The sequence below is a fragment of the Neoarius graeffei genome, chromosome 10 (assembly GCF_027579695.1).
Source record: "Neoarius graeffei isolate fNeoGra1 chromosome 10, fNeoGra1.pri, whole genome shotgun sequence".
Classification (NCBI taxonomy): Eukaryota; Metazoa; Chordata; class Actinopteri; order Siluriformes; family Ariidae; genus Neoarius; species Neoarius graeffei.
Genome location: NC_083578.1, coordinates 21,433,304 through 21,451,097, shown reverse-complemented (window position 1 = coordinate 21,451,097; position 17,794 = coordinate 21,433,304). Strand labels below are relative to the sequence as shown.

The 17,794-nt window shown below is 41.8% G+C and overlaps 1 protein-coding gene across 4 annotated transcripts in view; it reads left to right on the top strand.

The window, feature by feature from the left end:
• Nucleotides 1–17,794, top strand: part of LOC132892943 (probable G-protein coupled receptor 153) — a 111,295-nt gene that overhangs the window by 54,310 nt on the left and 39,191 nt on the right. For 2 of the 4 annotated variants that reach the window (XM_060931519.1, XM_060931520.1), the window contains one exon: nt 6,552–7,190. In XM_060931519.1, coding sequence (XP_060787502.1) covers nt 6,838–7,190 — 353 coding nt within the window. In that variant the 5' untranslated portion in view covers nt 6,552–6,837. Of the gene's footprint in view, nt 1–3,618; nt 3,709–6,481; nt 7,191–17,794 lie in introns of all 4 variants that reach the window. The other 2 variants (XM_060931522.1, XM_060931521.1) reach the window with 2 other exon arrangements.

The window sequence follows — 17,794 nt, the reverse complement described above, 5'->3', positions numbered from 1 at the left end:
ACACATAGACACAGACAACCATTCACACTCACATTCACACCTACGGTCAATTTAGAGTCACCAGTTAACCTAACCTGCATGTCTTTGGACTGTGGGGGAAACCGGAGCACCCGGAGGAAACCCACGCGGACACGGGGAGAACATGCAAACTCCACACAGAAAGGCCCTCGCCGGCCCCGGGGCTCGAACCCAGGACCTTCTTGCTGTGAGGCGACAGTGCTAACCACTACACCACCGTGCCGCCGGTTTCTACATATAAATTGTAATTAATATTTTCATATCCGGGCAGCACGGTGGTGTAGTGGTTAGCGCTGTTGCCTCACAGCAAGAAGGTCCTGGGTTCAATCCCCATGGCCGGCGAGGGCCTTTCTGTGCGGAGTTTGCATGTTCTCCCTGTGTCCGCGTGGGTTTCCTCCGGGTGCTCCGGTTTCCCCCACAGTCCAAAGACATGCAGGTTAGGTTAACTGGTGACTCTAAATTGACCGTAGGTGTGAATGTGAGTGTGAATGGTTGTCTGTGTCTATGTGTCAGCCCTGTGATGACTTGGCGACTTGTCCAGGGTGTACCCCGCCTTTCGCCTGTAGTCAGCTGGGATAGGCTCCAGCTTGCCTGCCACCCTGTAGAACAGGATAAAGCGGCTAGAGATAATGAGATGAGATTTTCATATCCAGAAGCTACCCGGAGTGCTGAAGTTCCCATAGAGATGTCTGGTCCCTTAGCTAAGGCTTCATACTTATAAAGTGCAAGTGCAAATAACTAATTGTGTGCAAATATTTATGCTAGAATTAAAACTATAGAATACACAATACTATACCAGAAGCCCATCAAGTATATTACACATGCATCAAATAAGCTCACTATGTATTTATGTTACAGAGCCAGGCAGCGTACTACAGAGGGGAATTGAGCAAGCCAAGCACACATACTGTACAGCTGGAGGGAAATTTCATACACCAGAAGGCATGTAGATTTCAAAAACCGCAAATTCACTGCAAATTCCAGAGCCGCCTGATCCTTTTTTTTTTTTTAGCCAGCTACTTCAGATTTTCTAGAGAACCCTGAGCCATTTAAAAACATGACCTTGAGCAAATGCAAGGCCTTCTTCTATGTAGCAAAGATCCCTATTGAACCAATTTATTCATGGACTAAAAAGGAAACTTTATGAACATTTCCTAGCAAAAAAAAATGCTAGTCATTTAAGTATTGTGTATTAAATTTACCAATTTGGCCACATGTTCTACAACCCTGATTCCAAAAAAGTTGGGACAAAGTACAAATTGTAAATAAAAACGGAATGCAATGATATGGAAGTTTCAAAATTCCGTATTTTATTCAGAATAGAATATAGATGACATATCAAATGTTTAAACTGAGAAAATGTATCATTTAAAGAGAAAAATTAGGTGATTTTAAATTTCATGACAACAACACATCTCAAAAAAGTTGGGACAAGGCCATGTTTACCACTGTGAGACATCCCCTTTTCTCTTTACAACAGTCTGTAAACGTCTGGGGACTGAGGAGACAAGTTGCTCAAGTTTAGGGATAGGAATGTTAACCCATTCTTGTCTAATGTAGGATTCTAGTTGCTCAACTGTCTTAGGTCTTTTTTGTCGTACCTTCTGTTTTATGATGCGCCAAATGTTTTCTATGGGTGAAAGATCTGGACTGCAGGCTGGCCAGTTCAGTACCCGGACCCTTCTTCTACGCAGCCATGATGCTGTAATTGATGCAGTTTGTGGTTTGGCATTGTCTTGTTGGAAAATGCAAGGTCTTCCCTGAAAGAGACGTCGTCTGGATGGGAGCATATGTTGCTCTAGAACCTGGATATACCTTTCAGCATTGATGGTGTCTTTCCAGATGTGTAAGCTGCCCATGCCACACGCACTAATGCAACCCCATACCATCAGAGATGCAGGCTTCTGAACTGAGCGCTGATGATAACTTGGGTCGTCCTTCTCCTCTTTAGTCCGAATGACACGGCGTCCCTGATTTCCATAAAGAACTTCAAATTTTGATTCGTCTGACCACAGAACAGTTTTCCACTTTGCCACAGTCCATTTTAAATGAGCCTTGGCCCAGAGAAGACGTCTGCGCTTCTGGATCGTGTTTAGATACGGCTTCTTCTTTGAACTATTGAGTTTTAGCTGGCAACGGCGGATGGCACGGTGAATTGTGTTCACAGATAATGTTCTCTGGAAATATTCCTGAGCCCATTTTGTGATTTCCAATACAGAAGCATGCCTGTATGTGATGCAGTGCCGTCTAAGGGCCCGAAGATCACGGGCACCCAGTATGGTTTTCCGACCTTGACCCTTACGCACAGAGATTCTTCCAGATTCTCTGAATCTTTTGATGATATTATGCACTGTAGATGATGATATGTTCAAACTCTTTGCAATTTTACACTGTCGAACTCCTTTCTGATATTGCTCCACTATTTGTCGGCGCAGAATTAGGGGGATTGGTGATCCTCTTCCCATCTTTACTTCTGAGAGCCCCTGCCACTCCAAGATGCTCTTTTTATACCCAGTCATGTTAATGAACTATTGCCAATTGACCTAATGAGTTGCAATTTGGTCCTCCAGCTGTTCCTTTTTTGTACCTTTAACTTTTCCAACCTTTTATTGCCCCTGTTCCAACTTTTTTGAGATGTGTTGCTGTCATGAAATTTCAAATGAGCCAATATTTGGCATGAAATTTCAAAATGTCTCACTTTCAACATTTGATATGTTGTCTATGTTCTATTGTGAATACAATATCAGTTTTTGAGATTTGTAAATTATTGCATTCCGTTTTTATTTACAATTTGTACTTTGTCCCAACTTTTTTGGAATCGGGGTTGTAATTGAAGTGAAGGAAATCAGCTAGAATACTTCCCTACAACTTGAATCGCTCAACCTTACCAGCTGAGTTGAACACATTTTAACCCGAGAAAAGCCAATGCGATGCACAAAAGATTTCATACACAATTCAAGAACGAACTAGAGAGATTCCATTGAATCCTGTGAGTAAGTAAAGTTAACCCTGTGTGTTAACCGAACCTCTTTGGGAGATTTGTTTTGCTTCAGAAAGCCATTAAAGAGCTGACATTTTTATGGATTGCTCAGAAGTACTATTATGAGTCTTACTCATTTGTTAAAGTCAAGTTGAGAAATTTCTTCCAGAAAGTCCCGCAGCTCCTTTCCCAACTGATAGATTTTACAAACTGGAATAAGTCATGTGAAACATGTCGAACCTATTTGCAATTTTATTGTTTGTTCAAGCAGATTAATTAATCTGTGCGAGAGATGAGTCAGAGAACATATTTTAGTCACACTAGTATAATGCCAGTAGATCACACATATGCCTGCATGTCATTACCACTATGACAAAGTGTCTGCGTAAACATAGCATGTTGCATTTATTTTAATTTAATGTTAATACTGCTATCAATGCCATTGCTGACTGGCCAAGCCGAGCCGAGCCTCTGCTGTAACTCAGCACATCCATGTTGTATAGCTGCACTGCATTCTTGAACTTTGAGTGCAGCATTACAGTGCCGCCTCCACTATTTCTACACTGGATGACATTGAACATCACAAATATTTCAGTATAAACACATTTAATATGTTTCAGGATGGACTTTCCTTTAATCTCAGCCTGACCGTGTAAAGACGTCATGGTTTTATGAGACAATCCGTTCTCCCCTGGCACAGATCTACTCAGGTTTGAGCCGATTATCATGTTTTATTTAGCGCTGTTTTGTTTGCACATGGAAGCACAAAAGCTGATGTTTTTCGTCTTGTCATTTTTTTTCTTAACCAGAGAAAGCCGTGGATGACACACGCAGTGTCTTTAACATATTGTCTTATTTAAATGAAGTCTCAAGCAATGAGCTAGCTGATGGCTTGGCTGCACATAATGAGTCACTGAATATCTGAATATCAATAGCATTTGCTAATGATTTGTGGTGCGCCTCAAATAACACCTCAAATAAGTGCACCATGTTTGAGAATATGTTGCATTCCTATCATTTGCATCAAAGCCCGGACAGATAATGAGCGTCAGCCTAAAAGCAGTTTGTTCTTTGCTCCAAATATGCTGCAGTAAAACCATCCGTCACACTCGAAGGTAAGGCTGACAGGATTATATTGACTAGTTTCAGTACATAATCCATGGTTGGGTACCGTACATGTCTTGAAAGTAAGTAAGTTTCTATATAATTGAGATGGTGCTAATGCAGGTACAGTTTCTATTAGCGGGAGAAAAAAATTAAATGGTCTCAAATGGAATAGATAGATGTCAGGTTTCGCTGTCCTAAAAAAAGAGAAACCTCTTCTTTTCACTCACCATTTTCCAGAGAAGTTCCATGTCATATTGATAAGAAAACTAGTGTACAACCCCATTCTATAAATTTAGGATACTGTATAAAACGTCAATAAAAAACAGAATACGACAATTTGCAAATCATGGAAACCCTATATTTCATTGAAAATAGTACAAAGACAACATAACAAATGTTGAAACTGAGAAATTAAAATTTTTTTTTAAATATGCGCTCATTTTGAATTTGATGTCAGCAACACGTTTGAGAAGTTGGGACAGGGGCATGTTTACCACTGTGTTGCATCACCTCTACTTTTAACAACACTCTGTAAATGTTTGGGAACTGAGGAGACCAATTGCTGTAGTTTTGAAAGAGAACTGTTGTCCCATTCTTGTCTGATATACAATTTCAGTTGCTCAACAGTTCAGGGTCTCCTTTGTCATATTTTGCGCTTCATAATGCACCAAATGTTTTAAATGAAAGACAGGTCTGGACTACAGGCAGGCCAGTTTAGCACCCGGACTCTCTTACTACAGAGCCATGCAGTTTTATTATGTGCAGAAAGCGGTTTGGCATTGTCTTGCTGAAAGAAGGAAGGCCTTCCCTGAAAAAGATTTAGTCTGGATGGCAGCATATTGCTCTGAAACGTGGATATATCATTCAGCATTAATGATGCCTTCCCAGATGTACAAGCTACCCATGTCATGTGCACTAATGCACCCTCATACCATCACAGATGCTGGCTTTTGAACTGTGCACTGATAACAAGCCGGATGGTCCGTCTCCTCTTTAGCCTGGACGACATGCTGTCCATGATATTTCTAAAAAGAATTTTTACTTTTGATTCATCAGACCTCGGAACAATTTTCCACTTCGCCTCAGTCCATCGTAAAAGAGCTCGGACCCAGAGAAGGTGGTGGTGTTTCTGGATATTGTTTATATCTGGTTTTAACTTGCATTTGTGGATGCAGTAATGAACTGTTTTCACAGACGATGGTTTTCTGAAGTGTTCCTGAGCCCATACAGTGATTTCCACTACAGACACGTGTCTGCTTTTAATGCAGTGTCACCTGAGGGCCTGAAGATCACAGGCATCCAACGTCAGTTTTCAGCCTTGTCTCTTGCATACAGAGATTTCTCCAGATTCTCTGAATCTTTTCATGATATTATGTACCACAGATGATGTGATCCGCAAATTCTTTGCAGTTTTACATTGAGGAACATTATTCTTAAATTGTTGCGCTGTTTGCCCATGCAGTCTTTCACAGAGCGATGGACCCCTCCCCGTCTTTACTTCTGAGAGACTCTGCCTCTCTGGGATGCGCTTTTTATACCCAATCATGTTGCTGACCTGTTGCCAATTAACCAAATTAGGTGGGTTTTTTTTTAGCATTACAGTTTTTCAGTCTTTTGTTGCCCCATCCCAACTTTTCTGAAACGTGTTGCTGACATCAAATTCAAAATGAGCATATATTTTTCATAAAACAATAAAATTTCTCAGTTTCAACATATGATATGTTGTCTTTGTACTATTTTCAATGAAATATCAGGTTTCCATGATTTGCAAATTGTCATTCTGCCATCCCAAATTTATGGAATTGGGGTTTTAGAAGTCATGGAGACAGCAAATGATTAAATGGCTCAAGGTTCCAGAATGCAATACAGCTCAGCTAGTTAATGATCTATGAGATGAGGAGTAGGATGGTGTTGATGATGGTATTAAAATGTTGAAAGTTGAGGCTTGTTCTATTTGAGCAGAATGTACATATGAGAAGGTCTGAAAGTTAGACTAAAGCGCTGCTGCATCGCTCTCTTTAAGTAGAAAGACTGTCAAGATTAATATGCAGATCATTCAGGGATCACATTTCCTTTAAATCCTAAACACTTGATTTTCTAAAAAATGACTATTTTACTGATCCACCCCTTTTGTAAAAGAATAATAAGTAAATGTAGATCAAATGTACATATTGGCTACAAATAACAAGTTCATTTGTTAGTTTAGAATAAAACATTTAAAATTGTTAATGTTGCAACAGTGAAGCTCATTCACCTTTCATGTTTTTCTTTTTCCCTTTTTAAATATCTCCTTATATCCATCCACCTTCTCTGATAAATCTTGCTCCTTTCTTCTCCACTCTTATGCAACTGTTTTTTTTTTTTTACTTTTTCCAGCGTAGTCTTTTTTCTTTCTTTCTGTCTGGCTGACATTTGACTCCTCTACTTCTCCTCCTTTGCCCTTTAGGATTGCCAAGAGCACCGGCTTGGATCAGTTTTCCTGCTTCTCCTGGCCCCTTTGTTGTTCCTCTTCCTCTTCATTCTCCTCCTCTTCCCAACCCCAGAATCCTCCACCAGTCACAATGCCCACCACCTGCTCTATCCAATACATGCACGAGAAGTTCCACCTTCTCCTGTAGTAATGCCCGCTCTGGCCCAGTGCCAGTCTCCACCCACTGCCCTACCCACCGCTCCTCCTCTTGCCATCCCACCCCTTGCCATTGCCATTGTTGCCATCTGTAGGCTCCTGCACCATGAAGGATGAGGTCATCAACACCAATGCGCTGGCCTGGCTGGTCTGCTCTGGGGTGTCTATCTTGGCCAATGCCTGGGGCATCCTGAGTGTGAGCGCCAAGCAGAAGAAGTGGAAGCCTCTGGAGTTCCTGATCTGCACACTGGCCGGCACGCACATCCTCAACATGGGCATCCCTATCACCATGTACTGCGTCATCCAGCTGCGCCGCCAGCACTCCAATTATGAGTGGAACGAAGGCCTCTGCAAGGTCTTTGTCTCCACATTCTACACTCTTACTCTGGTCACCTGCTTCTCTGTCACATCGCTCTCCTACCACCGCATGTGGATGGTCCGGTGGCCTGTTAATTACAGGTAGGGCAAAATTTGCTTGCATGGATTTATATTGCTTTGTTTCTGAATGTATCATATGCATAAAAGAATTTAAGTTACAGGAAGAGATTTGTGAAGCCATTTTTTCCACAAATTTTGTATTATGTACCATTTTTTTTGTTTTTTTTTCTTTTGCAAACACACTTCAAATTCATGATCAATCATTATATTCTACCTTAAGCCACAGAACGAATTATCATACCTCCTCGGCTACGATATTGAGCATTGAAATATTGCTATTCTTAGCCATGGATGCTAATGAGCTGATCGCACAAGAACACACCCCTACTGCCTCATTTACAGCTTTAGATATTGCCAATAATATCAGGTGACTTATATTAACCAGCTGCAGAGACGATCCTTGAAAGAAGTTAAGGTTAAGTGGATTGAATTGTAAGGACATCAGCTGAGTCATCTATATTCTTTGACTAATAAGTGACCACTGAGTTATTCTAAAGATTTTGAATGTGACTATAAGACAAAAATTTGATTTGGCTCCTGATTATATAACAATCTGATGTAAGGATTTTGCTTGCTGTAGCTCTTAGTGTGTTCACTGTTGCTTGAGGAAAAACTGTTATAAATAGGGAAATAATCAACAATGGGGTGCTTGCTGTTCCACATCCTGAAGTGTTTTATTTCTCTTATACGACAGCAATTTGCCAACAGTTAGTGCGATTTGTGATTTATTATTTAACAACACTCCATGTTGTGGAAGGTCTGTGAGACAAGTTCGCTCCTGTTCGCTCACTTACAGTGGTGCTTGAAAGTTTGTGAACCCTTTAGAATTTTCTATATTTCTGCATAAATATGACCTAAAACATCATCAGATTTTCACACAAGTCCTAAAAGTAGATAAAGAGAACCCAGTTAAACAAATGAGACAAAAATATTATACTTGGTCATTTATTGATTGAGGAAAATGATCCAATATTACATATCTGTGAGTGGCAAAAGTATGTGAACCTTTGCTTTCCGTATCTGGTGTGACTCCCTTGTGCAGCAATAACTACAACTAAATGTTTGCGGTAACTGTTGATCAGTCCTGCACACTGGCTTGGAGGAATTTTAGCCCATTCCTCCGTACAGAACAGCTTCAACTCTGGGATGTTGGTGGGTTTCCTCACATGAACTGCTCGCTTCAGGTCCTTCCACAACATTTCGATTGGATTAAGGTCAGGACTTTGACTTGGCCATTCCAAAACATTAACTTTATTCTTCTTTAACAGTGGTGTAGTGGTTAGCACGGTCACCTCACAGCAAGAAGGTTCTGGGTTTGAACCCAGCAGCCGGCGAGGGCCTTTCTGTGTGGAGTTTGCATGTTCTCCCCGTGTCTGCGTGGGTTTCCTCTGGGTGCTCCAGTTTCCCCCACAGTCCAAAGACATGCAGTTAGGTTAACGTGGGGCGGCCTTGGGCTGAAGTGCCCTTGAGCAAGGTACTTAACCCCTGACTGCTCCCTGGGTGCTCTAATGTGGCTGCCCACTGCTCTGTGTGCGTGTGCATGTGTTCACTGCTTCAGATGGGTTAAATGCAGGGGATGAATTTCACTGTGCTTGAAGTGTGCATGTGACAAATAAAGGTTTCTTCTTCTTCTTCTTTGGTAGAACAACTTGTATGCTCAGGGTCGTTGTCTTGCTGCATGACCCACCTTCTCTTGAGATTTAGTTCATGGACAGATGCCCTGACATTTTCCTTTAGAATTCGCTGGTATAATTCAGAATTCATTGTTCCATCAATGATGACAAACCATCCTGGCCCAGATGCAGCAAAACAGGCCCGAAGCGTGATACTACCACCACCATGTTTTACAGATGGGATAAGGTTCTTATGCTGGAATGCAGTGTTTTCCTTTCTCCAAACATAATGCTTCTCATTTAAACCAAAAAGTTCTATTTTGGTCTCATCCATCCACAAAACATTTTTCCAATAGCCTTCTGGCTTGTCCATGTGATCTTTAGCAAACTGCAGATGAGCAGCAGTGTTCTTTTTGGAGAGCAGTGGCTTTCTCTTTGCAACCCTGCCATGCACGCCATTGTTGTTCAGTGTTCTCCTGATGGTGGACTCATGAACATTAACATTAGCCAATGTGAGAGAGGCCTTCAGTTGCTTAGAAGTTACCCTGGGGTTCTTTGTGACCTCGCCGACTATTACACGTCTTGCTCTTGGAGTGATCTTTGTTGGTCGACCACTCCTGGGGAGGGTAACAATGGTCTTGAATTTCCTCCATTTGTACACAATCTGTCTGACTGTGGATTGGTGGAGTCCAAACTCTTTAGAGATGGTTTTGTAACCTTTTCCAGCCTGATGAGCATCAACAATGCTTTATCTGAGGTCCTCAGAAATCTCCTTTGTTCGTGCCATGATACACTTCCACAAACGTGTTGTGAAGATCAGAATTTGATAGATCCCTGTTCTTTACATAAAACAGGGTGCCCACTCACACCTGATTGTCATCCCATTGATTGAAAACACCTGACTGTAATTTCACCTTCAAATGAAATGCTAATCCTAGAGGTTCACATACTTTTGCCACTCTCAGATATGTAACACTGGATCATTTTCCTCAATAAATAAATGACCAAGTATAATAGTTTTGTCTCATTTGTTTAACTGGGTTCTCTTTATCTACAACCCCGATTCCAAAAAAGTTGGGACAAAGTACAAATTGTAAATAAAAACAGAATGCAATGATGTGGAAGTTTCAAAATTCCATATTTTATTCAGAATAGAACATAGATGACATTTCAAATGTTTAAACTGAGAAAATGTATCATTTAAAGAGAAAAATTAAGTGATTTTAAATTTCATGACTACAACACATCTCAAAAAAGTTGGGATAAGGCCATGTTTACCACTGTGAGACATCCCCTTTTCTCTTTACAACAGTCTGTAAACGTCTGGGGACTGAGGAGACAAGTTGCTCAAGTTTAGGGATAGGAATGTTAACCCATTCTTGTCTAATGTAGGATTCTAGTTGCTCAACTGTCTTAGGTCTTTTTTGTCGTATCTTCCGTTTTATGATGCACCAAATGTTTTCTATGGGTGAAAGATCTGGACTGCAGGCTGGCCAGTTCAGTACCCGGACCCTTCTTCTATGCAGCCATGATGCTGTAATTGATGCAGTATGTGGTTTGGCATTGTCATGTTGGAAAATGCAAGGTCTTCCCTGAAAGAGACGTTGTCTGGATGGGAGCATATGTTGCTCTAGAACCTGGATATACCTTTCAGCATTGATGGTGTCTTTCCAGATGTGTAAGCTGCCCATGCCACACGCACTAATGCAACCCCATACCATCAGAGATGCAGGCTTCTGAACTGAGCGCTGATAACAACTTGGGTCGTCCTTCTCCTCTTTAGTCCGAATGACACGGCGTCCCTGATTTCCATAAAGAACTTCAAATTTTGATTCATCTGACCACAGAACAGTTTTCCACTTTGCCACAGTCCATTTTAAATGAGCCTTGGCCCAGAGAAGACGTCTGCGCTTCTGGATCATGTTTAGATACGGCTTCTTCTTTGAACTATAGAGTTTTAGCTGGCAACGGCGGATGGCACGGTGAATTGTGTTCACAGATAATGTTCTCTGGAAATATTCCTGAGCCCATTTTGTGATTTCCAATACAGAAGCATGCCTGTATGTGATGCAGTGCCATCTAAGGGCCCGAAGATCACGGGCACCCAGTATGGTTTTCCGGCCTTGACCCTTACGCACAGAGATTCTTCCAGATTCTCTGAATCTTTTGATGATATTATGCACTGTAGATGATGATATGTTCAAACTCTTTGCAATTTTACACTGCCGAACTCCTTTCTGATATTGCTCCACTATTTGTCGGCGCAGAATTAGGAGGATTGGTGATCCTCTTCCCATCTTTACTTCTGAGAGCCGCTGCCACTCCAAGATGCTCTTTTTATACCCAGTCATGTTAATGACCTATTGCCAATTGACCTAATGAGTTGCAATTTTGGTCCTCCAGCTGTTCCTTTTTTGTACCTTTAACTTTTCCAGCCTCTTATTGCCCCTGTCCCAACTTTTTTGAGATGTGTTGCTGTCATGAAATTTCAAATGAGCCAATATTTGGCATGAAATTTCAAAATGTCTCACTTTCGACATTTGATATGTTGTCTATGTTCTATTGTGAATACAATATCAGTTTTTGAGATTTGTAAATTATTGCATTCCGTTTTTATTTACAATTTATACTTTGTCCCAACTTTTTTGGAATCAGGGTTGTACTTTTAGGACTTATATGAAAATCTGATGATGTTTTAGGTCATATTTATGCAGAAATATAGAAAATTCTAAAGGGTTCACAAACTTTCAAGCACCACTGTAAGTATAGCAGCTATAAAGAGTTGATGGTAAGTATACCCTGTGATCCAGAACTTACAGTAGATATCTGCTCAGGGGCAGATTGGCCTTCAGGAAGCTGGAGAATTTTCTCAGATGGCCAATTTTCCTAATGGGTTCAGTCTGTTAAATTTCAATTTATATATTCCCGATGTTCGTGGGCACATGCAGAAACTAACAGTGGAAAGAAAGCAGAACAGCAGTGCAGCAAAAGAGAAAGAAATGACAATGTTGAAAAATAAATGAAGATTTCTGTTCTACATCAGCTGCTGGTGATTGTGATCATGGGGAAAGCAGGGGAATACATGTACTCGGTGGCAGAGCCTAGCCAGTGAAATGAGGCTGAGGAATGATAAGTATTCTTTTAGATCAGCCTTTTATTTAGAACTGGTCTGTTTTATGTTAGAGAGCCACAGATTTCATTGTTTTGTCTCTCAAACAAGTGACCAAGCTACATGGAAATGTAGGCTTCACTTTGTGGCACTCACATTGCTAAAGCATGCACATGCTGCATTCGTATGTCAAATAAATTTGGTGCATGTTTTTTTTTTTTTTTAATTGCTGGTCCTCTTATCTTTCTGAAATAGGAGCCCTAGTGCCATAATGAATTTTGAAATTTTATTTGGAGCCCTGTATTTAACCGAATAGATGGTTCGCCTTCAACACATTATTTATATGATTGATGATTATGTGAAAGCAGGTGATATTGAAATATTATTGGCTGGCATTGAGTGGTATAGCAGATATATTCCATTCAGCTAGCATGATATTGAACGAGTCGAAGACTTGTTCAATATCATGCGAGCTGAATGGAATATACAGTGGGGAAAACAAGTATTTGATCCCTTGCTGATTTTGTTGGTTTACCCACTAAGAAAGACTTGATCAGTCTGTAATTTTAATGGTAGGTGTATTCTAACATGTGGAGACAGAATGTCAAAAAGAAAATCCAGAAAATAACTTTTAAATATCTATATTAATTTATTTGTATTTTATTGAGAAAAAGAAGTATTTGATCCCCTAGTAACCATCAAGAGTTCTTGTTAATACAGACAAGTTAGACTCTCCAAATTACCTTGTCACCTAAATTGAAGACACCTGATATCACTAATGACTTGTATAAAAGCCACCTGGCCACAGAATCAATCAGTTTGTCAGGCTCCAAACTCTCCAACATGGGAAAGACTAAAGAGCTTTCTGTGGATTTAAGGGAGAAGATTGTAGACCTGCACAAGACCGGTATGGGCTACAAAACCATTAGCAAGAAGCTGGGCGTTAAGGTGACAACTGTTGGTGCAATTGTGCGCAAGTACAAGACTCACAACATGATCATCAATCGGCCTAGGTCTGGGGCTCCAAACAAGATCTCACCTTGTGGGGTTTCCAGGATCATGAGAACGGTGAGAAATAGACCTAATACAACATGGGCAGAGTTAGTGGATGATCTTAAAGCAGCTGGGATCACAGTCACCAAGCAAACAGTTGGTAACACTTTACACCGCAATGGTCTAACATCTTGCAGTGCTCGCAAAGTACCCCTGCTTAAGAAAGCACATGTGCAGGCCCGCCTGAACTTTGCCAATGAACATCTGAATGACTTGGAGAGTGACTGGGAGAAGGTGTTATGGTCAGATGAGACCAAAATTGAGCTCTTTGGCATCAATTCAACCCGTCGTGTCTGGAGGGAGAGACATGCTGCTTATGACCCCAAGAACACCATCCCCACTGTCAAGCATGGAGGTGGTAACATTATGCTTTGGGGGTGTTTTTCTGCACAGGGCACAGGGCTACTTCACCATATCAATGGGAGGATGGACGGAGCCATGTACCGTAAAATCCTAAGTGAAAACCTCCTTCCCTCTGCCAGGAAGCTTAAAATGGGTCGTGGATGGGTCTTCCAGCAGGATAATGACCCAAAGCATACAGCCAAGGCAACCAAGGAATGGCTGAAGAAGAAATGTCTCTTTTCCAGTTTTTCGATGTCCGTTGGTATGTTTTACTCTTGTAAATATGCGTGAAGAATATCTAATGAAGTTTTGGTAGCCTTTCAGGTGTTCAGTGCATCTTTAGTTTCAGTTTATTTATTTAAGTCAAGTCAAGTTTATTTGTATAGCGCTTTTAACAATAAACATTGTCGCAAAGCAGCTTTACAGAATTTGAACAACTTAAAATATGAGCTAATTTTATCCCTAATCTATCCTCAATGAGCACACCTGTGGCGACAGTGGCAAGGAAAAACTCCCTCAGACGACATGAGGAAGAAACCTCGAGAGGAACCAGACTCAAAAGGGAACCCGTCCTCATTTGGGCAACAACAGACAACATGACTATAACATTAACAGTCCTAACATAAAGTCAGCTTCATTGATGCTATAAACCCCCCACTGATGGAAACCCGAGCGCAAAACCGTTCATGACAACTGCAGTCCTAAAGCCAGCAAGTCAACTGCAGTCCCCAGCTACAAAAGCACCACTGCAAGAGTCCAGAGCGTCCTCCAAGCGTGACCCCCCAACTGTCCACATGGGGTCGCCCTCCACAGGAGCGATGTGATGAGACTCCAATCAGACACAGGGCACCAGGATGGATCAGGCAGGTCCAAGGTAGTCTGGCTAACGCGACTTCAAAGCTCTGCAAGCATTTGGTCTGGCAAAGATATTAAGCCCAACCGTTTCCCAAAGGCATGGTTGACCCGCCTCCCTGAAATGCCTCAGTTTGCTACTGGTCGAAGCCAGAAAAGGCTGTGACGAAGCTTAAACCAATCACATCACTCTTTCCTCTGACGTATGTGACGCGACGGAAACTGCTTGAGTAACAGAAAGAAGATAAATACCTCCAGGGCTGCTCTTTGCTCCGTTTTCAATGAGAACTTCCCGTTGAATGCTTTCAATACAGCATCTACCGCTGTGTCAAAGGCTTGCCGCTGCTCCATGTTCGTAATGTTTCTAGTGAATGAAGCGCTTCCGGCATAGATTCTGTAAACAATCTATGGCTTCCGGTCGCAGTTCTACTACGTCACTGCCTTGAACACGCCTCTACCCAGGGCCGTTGGAGATGCTCAAAGTTGATTGGCTCCCGATTTTTCGGGAGCTTGGAAGAGCTGTAGATAGCTTGCCTTGCCAGACTAAGCTCGTAACAGGCACTCGTGTTGCGTCATGCTTAGGATGGGCGGGCCCAGGCTAGGTCCAAGGAGCAGAAGAGGTCAGCATCTCGATCAAAATAAACACAGGTTGTTTATTTATTTAGTGCTTAAACCTGGCACTGGATTAGCCTCGTCTTCTCTCTTTCCCAGCCAACAAAGTAATGATTGTGCGCATGCACAGCAGAAAAGTTTTGTCATTGGATCTTTGCATGAGCTCCGATGTGTGGCGTCGTGTTGTCTTGACAATGTGCAATATTATAGTGATATTGTACCCTCATTCTCCATTGGGGAGAGTGGCGTAATAAATGGAGGATAAGCGATATGATAACAATACTGTATGCCATCGATAAACCCGCTAGAAGGGAACAGAATACATTGGGGTTTTTTCCCATGGAAAAACTGGCCCGTATGTATCATAAATACTCGTATGGATGGAGGTAGTCTTTAAGTGTTCAGTAAATATGATGCGTTAGTGTTAGAAAATATACGATTTACATTTTCACACACCACTTTGGTTTTTATAGTGATTTTTTTTCTTATTTATGTGGCATTATACACTGGATCAGATGTAGCCCTGTGTTGTAACATGAGCTGATGGATTTTCAAAGATGTTATTTCAGACAAATGTAGGGGAGGGGAGTATATTAAAGCAAATCTGATTTTTGTTCCCAGTCCATGCCTGTGTCTGGTGACTGTGGAGACCAAGGCAGATTTTAAGACTTCAACCTGGTGGCCATTAACACTGTGTATTAGTCTCATCTCATTATCTCTAGCCGCTTTATCCTGTTCTACAGGGTCGCAGGCAAGCTGGAGCCTATCCCAGCTGACTATGGGCGAAAGGCGGGGTACACCCTGGACAAGTCGCCAGGTCATCACAGGGCTGACACATAGACACAGACAACCATTCACACTCACACCTACAGTCAATTTAGAGTCACCAGTTAACCTAACCTGCATGTCTTTGGACTGTGGGGGAAACCGGAGCACCCGGAGGAAACCCACGCGGACACGGGGAGAACATGCAAACTCCGCACAGAAAGGCCCTCGTCGGCCACGGGGCTCGAACCCGGACCTTCTTGCTGTGAGGCGACAGCACTAACCACTACACCACCGTGCCGCCGGCTGTGTATTAGTACATGATTATCTTGGAATGCTGGAACAGCATGAGGTAAATGTGTTTGCACCATAAGGTGTACCTGGTCCTTTAAAATAACCTCAAATTATTGCAAGAACCATGCAGAGCATTTGTCAGACCTAATGATTTGTACAATATGGCTGGTCATAATATATAGCCATGATGATGTTATCAGTATCCCGTGATCCAATTCCGTTTCTGTAAGTGTACCTCCCTGGCTTATAGTACAGATAGGCATGTGAATTACTTACCTTTTTAAACATATTCCTTAGTACAGTTAGAGTGGCAGTTCAAGCAGCAGTGGATCAGATAGAATGGTGTAAATGTGTGATCGAGAGATCTACCATTTGGTGCATTGTGGCATTCTGGTAATTGCTTCATTGCTTTGAAAACTCACATCAAAGTACAATCAGTCAGACCGCTTTCATAACTAACACGTAACGCATAATTGCCATTCAAGCTAATATGACTCACTGTGTAGCTGCCTTTGTAATTGTGATTGAGGTACTTCAAAGTTAAAGTGCTTTTTCATGTGCTGTTTTCATTATTTCACCATGATCAATCCTCTATTGAACAGAAGGTTACACATTTTTGATTATCTTCAGTGAATCGGAGCATTTTATTTATTGTACCTGTCCGAGATTAATCAGGATTAACCCATTGGTCACCACTACTGTGGCCACAGTAAGTCAGATCACAGTTCAATTCAAAAGAATTGTACTTGTATAGCACTTTTAGCAAGAGACATCATCACCTAGCAGCTTTACCGAAATTCGAATGTAGATTTAGATCCCTAATGAGCAAGCCTGGGGCGGCACGGTGGTGTAGTGGTTAGCACTGTCGCCTCACAGCAAGAAGGTCCTGGGTTCGAGCCCAGAGGCTGGCGAGGGCCTTTCTGTGTGGAGTTTGCATGTTCTTCCTGTGTCTGTGCGGGTTTCCTCTGGGTGCTCCGGTTTCCCCCACAGTCCAAAGACATGCAGGTTAGGCTAATTGGTGGCTATAGAATAGAATGCCTTTATTGTCACTATACACATGTACAATGAGATTAAAGCATCTCCAATAACAGTGCAAAACAGTGTGTAGAGAGAGAGAGGAAGAAAAAAAAAATTGACCGTAGATGTGAATGTGAGCGTAAATTGAGCGTAGGTGTGAATGTGAGCATGAATGGTTGTCTGTGTCTATGTGTCAGCCCTGCGATGACCTGGCGACTTGTCCAGGGTGTACCCCGCCTCTCACCCATAGTCAGCTGGGATAGGCTCCAGCTTGCCTGCGACCCTGTAGGACAGGATAAACAGCTACAGATAATGGATGGATGGATGGATGGATGGATGGATGAGCAAGCCACAGGCAACGATGACAAGAAAAAAACAACAACTCCTTGATATGGCCTCTTATGAGAAAGAAACCCGATGACTCAAAAGGCAATCTTTTGATTAATATCTAAGTAATTCTGCATTACTTGCTCTGTTGGGTATAAAAAGATCTTTCTGCAGTGCATAATGTGCCAAAGTGGCTTCTGCACTGAAGAAAATAATAACAACAACAACAACAACAAAAACTGTTCCTCTCAGCAAACCTCCTCTTTTGTAGTAAATGTTTTTAATCACAAACTCACCACACTTAGTTTTAGTTTCTTGTTGTCCTACAGCATGGTTATTAATCTATTTCCTGCACTGCCTAGTCTTCTCTTCACAGACGCTCCACAGGAGGATTTGCAGATGAATGCATTTCTGGGGCACAATGATATAAAAACAGGGGCTTGTGCTCATAAAGCAGCATTAAACAAATAAGAACAAACGGAAGTGTGACGGAAGTGTGTGTGTGTGTGTATGTGTGTGTGTGTGTGTGTGTGAGTGAGTGAAAGAGAGAGAGAGAGAGAGAGAGAGAGAGAGGTAGCCTGGTGAGAGAAGAACAAAAGCAAACCAATTTCCTCCATTTTAATAATAGTGTCTTTATGCAG